At 47.2% G+C, this 5,210-nt stretch overlaps 2 protein-coding genes across 2 annotated transcripts, besides 2 other annotated features; one reads left to right on the top strand and one right to left on the bottom strand.

Annotated features, from left to right (window-relative positions):
• The first annotated feature begins 693 nt into the window (after positions 1–693).
• Positions 694–739: a sequence feature (Short protein (PENARI_c195G08749, OGE46548.1) was converted to a misc_feature.).
• Positions 740–847: 108 nt separating this feature from the next.
• Positions 848–855: a sequence feature (Short protein (PENARI_c195G08749, OGE46548.1) was converted to a misc_feature.).
• A 1,022-nt stretch (positions 856–1,877) lies between these two features.
• PENARI_c195G11046 (uncharacterized protein) lies at positions 1,878–2,540 on the bottom strand (the record flags this gene model as incomplete). Its single annotated transcript, XM_022638126.1, has 4 exons — positions 1,878–2,104; positions 2,140–2,230; positions 2,314–2,355; positions 2,418–2,540. The coding sequence occupies 4 exons, from the start codon at positions 2,538–2,540 to the stop codon at positions 1,878–1,880; spliced, it is 483 nt and encodes a 160-aa protein (XP_022482019.1).
• Positions 2,541–3,166: 626 nt separating this feature from the next.
• PENARI_c195G03154 (uncharacterized protein) lies at positions 3,167–3,895 on the top strand (the record flags this gene model as incomplete). Its single annotated transcript, XM_022638125.1, has 1 exon — positions 3,167–3,895. The coding sequence occupies one exon, from the start codon at positions 3,167–3,169 to the stop codon at positions 3,893–3,895; it is 729 nt and encodes a 242-aa protein (XP_022482018.1).
• Between the last annotated feature and the right edge of the window lie 1,315 nt (positions 3,896–5,210).

The raw sequence follows: 5,210 nt of genomic DNA, 5'->3' as shown, positions 1-5,210 counted from the left end.
GAGTTGCGGTTTTCCTCCTTGAACCACATGTCATTTTATATAACACTCGTTGGAAGGATCGCTTCGTGCTTGTTCGAGATGATCGGCAACTGGGTAGGAGGTCAGCTCTTCGTCTACGGAAAAGAATCTTGGCTGATTTCAGAGATGTATAAGTGAATCTGTAGCGCATGGAGGAATGTGAGAGAATGGAAGGAAGAAGGAAATGTCGCGTGAGTGAAACTCGGCCGACCAGGAAGGAGATCTCACTTGAAAGTCTGGAGACATCTTCGATCAAGAGAAGCTGCTCTTGACTTCCCCAAATAGACCAATACTTTCGTCATCGTCTCCTTCGCTGGCTGCACAGCCAAGTAGGACGAGATTGAAGAGGGTCAGGGATCCTTTCGTTGCCTCGGATGTGCTTTGTGGATGCTTTGTCGACAGTCGTTGCTGGGAAAGTGTCAAATGTTGCTTTCTGTTGAGTAAAGGCTGCTTCGATAAACCAAGGACCTCGGTTCTCTTTATTGTACGTTGTTGTTGGATCCTGGGAATGCGAGGCAAAAAGCTTGGGTGAAGGAGAAACTTAACACTGGCTGTCTGTTTTAGGTAAGTAACCCTTGGGTTGTCTACTCTCCACCGCACCCTCACACCTCTTGAGTATTCCAGCCCTGCTTGTCTCTTTCCATCATCAATCCCCCATCCTCTTTGGTCAACAAAATGCGTGTCCGTGTTATAAACCCCGATCCTCTTGTTCTCCTGTCCGGTAAGTTAAATCTCACCGAAGCCTCTAAAGCCTTCCCAACCGAAGCTCTTTGGGCTTGAACTGGAAGGTCTAGCCACCGAGATGCCTTGATAGCCAAGAATCTTTCAGCTAACTAAGAACTCAAACTTGGGTTGAATCATACCAGCTCCAACAACGACAATCCTCAGGCCCACCGAGCTCCTGGCCTTTCCCATCCGTCTCTTCGTTAGCCGATCGTCGTGCATAATTGTTCGAGATTTTTCGACCAAAACACCGTACAAAGCTGATGTCGGCAAGCAGGATCGGCCTCTTGTTCTTGGAGTAAGAAAATTCTTCAATGCCACCGGGTGGAAGACCTGGCCTGGTTCCAAGGGCTAGTCGGACGCCAGCCAGAAGCCCTGCGACCGCACCAGACAGCTCTCACGCTTTGTCGTTTGAACGTGATAGACATCACCCGTATGATCAAACCCCCGCATACTCTACTCTACCGTTATCTGTTGTGGTTAGAATACTGTCTCTAAACCTCAGCCGAAGCTACAGCGGTTGAAGTTTCAATCACATTATTTGTGGTCGTTCATGAAGAGTATCGTGATGCAAGTGAGGGTCTGTCATCAATTCAGAAGGAGGTACAACTGGTGATAAATCTTCAAAGCTTGGCTCGGCTCTAGTGCTCTGTCTGATAGGCGAATGCAGCCCACGTCGTGGGGAAAGATTCACATGGTCAGTCTTCGCACCAAGTTCAAACAATTTGAGCGCATCCTTCTGCCAGACTGCATGTAGGCTATTCAGTAGCCACCAAGTCCATTCCTCGGTTCAATACTCAAGCTGTGCCCCCAATTCTCTTTGCGTACCTGCATGTCAGCAGTCGTTTGTCGTCGAGAATACCAGAGAACCCCCATATTCTCCCTTTCCAAGCCCACTATCCCGCAGCTACCTCCTTTGGACTCCCCGCATCAAAAGACTTTGGGAGGTATAGAATAAGAACCAGTATATTCGGTCTGTTTTGATCATCCCATTGCGGAATAGCACAGAATACAAAGGGGAGTTAAGGCTTGCTGGGAGGTATTGAGCGGTAGCTTCGACCTGCTTTGCATGTCTACTTGATCCATATCAAATCAAAGAGAAAATAGCTGCATAATATCCTAGGCTTCCACTAAAACTACTTCTTTCCACAGAATTCCCTCAAGAAGGTTTCTTTATCCATGTCTCCATTGGCAAAAAAGCCTCGGCCATTTTTAGCATCACGGAGGACCACAGTTTCGTTCTTAGAGCTTGCGCTTCCAATAATTACCATGCTTGTGTTATCGAATGTGCAGCCATTGAAGGTATACGTTCGTTGGTTTTCATGACCGATACCTTGAGGTCCCCGGCGGCAGTCGATGGTGGCTACAGTAATGCAAGTCAATACTCAAGCCACGTACTGAGAGGCGTGTCATAGGTACCCTGTTGTCTCCGTTCATCGGGGTTGGGAAGAAGCCGACTAGACGGAATATGTCTATCATGGGATAGTCGCTTCATGCGAAAAAAAGAGAAATGGTCAGTAACAGTCGTTGGAAGGTACAAGAATATACGGACTGGCTTTAGGGTAGACTTACCTGGTCCTGACTGTCGTGCATCGGAGCCGACGTTGGTTGGGCCTTGACATTTTATTAGCCATAAGACTATCTAGAAAAGAAGGGCTAGTATGAAAGCATGGTACCGAAGCATTTCTGTGCAGGTCTGGCAGAATACGCCCATTCATCACTGTCAGGCTTTCACCTGAATCCGGTTCATTTTGGGCTGATACGCCATGGGAGCTGCCTTTCAGCCGTTTAAAGGTCATTCTGAAAGTTGAGTCTTTTCGTGAAATACCAAAGAGTGTGACCCTGATAAATACCCTAGAATAAGAAGATGAAGAGAAGTCAGAATGTGAGGGGCAATGGATCGACCATGGGCCGACGTGCCAGATTACCCCTAGTATTGTCTACGTATGGCTTGGCATTATTGCTATGCACTCGACCTGGAAACACGGGCTGATCCATCCAGTTGCCGCGGGGCCCTGCGAGCAAGGTTCAGCCATTAAGACCAGGTCATGCAACCGGTTATGATTCAGACCCGACGTTGGCGCCAGTTGCGGCTTGCTCGGACGAACTATTTCAGGCAAGATCCAAGTTTGGTGCCTTTACGCTATCTTTCAATAGGAATGAGAGCATGGTCACATAATATGTTATGTGGTTAAAGCATTTCACTAGTACAATGCCCTGAGAGCGAGAAAGAAGCGCCAATCCTTTCCCCCAATTCTCGTTAATAGAGATCTATCCTACTCCCCGGCGATCCGGAACTATCTCTTTCATTCTTACTCATTGTTGAATATACCGTTCACTATTGAGAAATGTCCTGAATTAGTTAATTCTTTATATGCTTGGAATGAATAGCGAGTCCTTTCAAGGTTCTCCACTCCGGATCAACATGGACACCGGGGACCAGTTCGCATTTGGTCAGATGAGTTACCCATACTCATACACCTCACCGCAATGCCTTTCATCATACCACTCAGCCGTTGGCGACAGGTCTTTTGAGGCTGGCTTTCAAACCCGGGACTTAATTTACGGGTTACCTGCTCCATCACCCTGCTTGGCAACTCCCGCGGTCTCTCCCTCTCCTCCACCCTTGCGCCCCAAATATTGCGTTATCGAACCTCGACCCAAGAAAGATGGTTCCAAAGCCGGGAAGGCTGATGAGGTTGTACGAACCAAGTCTAGCAAACGTCAGGAAGGTGAAATGCGCCGAAGTAGCCAACGTCCAAAGAGAAGCAGCGAGCTTAAGCCCACCCAACTAAAGGCCGATACCAGCTTGGTATCTCTAACTAAGCCCGGGAGAGAGAGGTTTGGATTGTCCATTCATTTGATGCTGTCTCATTTCACGTCTGACCCGAGAACCACAAAATTCAGTACCGAGCCCTGCAACCAATATACGGATTCCGACTTGTGCTCGAGCAATCAAGTCCCTACCTTCACTCCTGGACCCATACCACCTGCAAATGGCTCTGCAAGCGCAGCGAGGATCGAATCGTCAGTTTTGACCAGCGATGCATCCGGAGCGCTTGTCGGTGGCCGGCCAACAGATCACCAAGGCTTACACCAGCCCATTATCCAACCAAATAACAACAGCGATGGCCAGGCTTGTCATTTAGGATAAGCCAGAGCCACAGTCATATGGAAGCAAGCTACACTGGAGTGGCAGCGCATCTTGAAAAGTCCCAAGTTCTGCAATCGCTGAGCATCGTGAAGGATTATATGGCGAAGCATCCTTTGATCTTCGAAGAACAAGCACCCGAGACGGTTTAAAGATGGCTTGTTGGTATTGAAACTATGGATGTACCAAGATCGGTGTCCGAGAGAATGTAACAGGTTGGTTGAATGGTAGGACCGGGTTAATTCAATCAATATGGATATATAGAACCCACATCAATACCACCCGGTGCTTCCTTAGTATTCTCTTGAGTGAAGGAGACAACGCAAAATCAACACTAAACTTCTTTCAGCAGGATGACTTTCCGTTACCAATCATCATATTCTTTCCGTGTATACATACAGTATGACTGTGACAACTATTGATATTGATTGAATGTGGTGCCGTCGGCGTTTAGCATGCTTGTCTATAAAGCAGGAAAGTGGTGATCCAATACTAGTTGTTCTATCGAGAACAGTCTTCATTTTCTGGTTGAGGACCCGCTGTTCCCGAAGCTTCCAGTCAGTGGACATTTTGCCAACAGAGGACGCGGTTTTATCAGATAAAACATACTTTTCTTCTTTCTATGCTGAGTGATGTGGTCGGCGGTGATTAGTGGCTTTTCAGGGTTGCCTTGCTTGATAGAATGGGAAGAGCCTACACATCAGGATTTAAGACCTGGGTTTGATCCTGCGAGTTTGAATACCAGACTCACTATGTTTTCAAAGCGGATTGGTATACTGGTGAGTAAACGCTCAATAGTGGACGGCTCAACGATTACTCACTGGAGTTCACGACGCCTCCCGGAGGTGAAAAGCATCCCATATATCATAAATTTCAGGTCATTAATAGCTACTCGGGTCTTGAAGAATCTTTTGGATCCACTCAATTTAGAGGTTTTCCGTGTTTGGTGTTGACACCATTTTTATGGGGAGCATCATAAAAGTAAACCGTTGACACACTTTCTAGAATCTTGTATTCCTCACCATCATCGTGTACCGTTTCCATCAGCACTGCAGAGAACACATCGCCTGTCTTTACCTCTCCGGAAAGGTCCCACTGTGGCCTCACCTAACAGACAATTGGTACGTATCAGTCTGGAGAACACTGCAGATCGAAATCGTGTCGCGGTTGCTCTAGCTGTCAAGATGTGTCGGCAAACCAACATAGGCCAGTCTTATCATCAATCCTCTGATTCGAATTACCCACAATCTGTAGATTACAAACGGAGATAAGTTCAGGTCAAAACGCATGGTGATCACTCAACCGAAATCCTTCATTG

Source organism: Penicillium arizonense (assembly GCF_001773325.1).
Source record: "Penicillium arizonense strain CBS 141311 chromosome Unknown PENARI_contig195, whole genome shotgun sequence".
Taxonomy (NCBI): domain Eukaryota; kingdom Fungi; phylum Ascomycota; class Eurotiomycetes; order Eurotiales; family Aspergillaceae; genus Penicillium; species Penicillium arizonense.
Note: the sequence above shows the minus strand (reverse complement) of the source record. Positions and strands in the feature narration are given on the sequence as shown.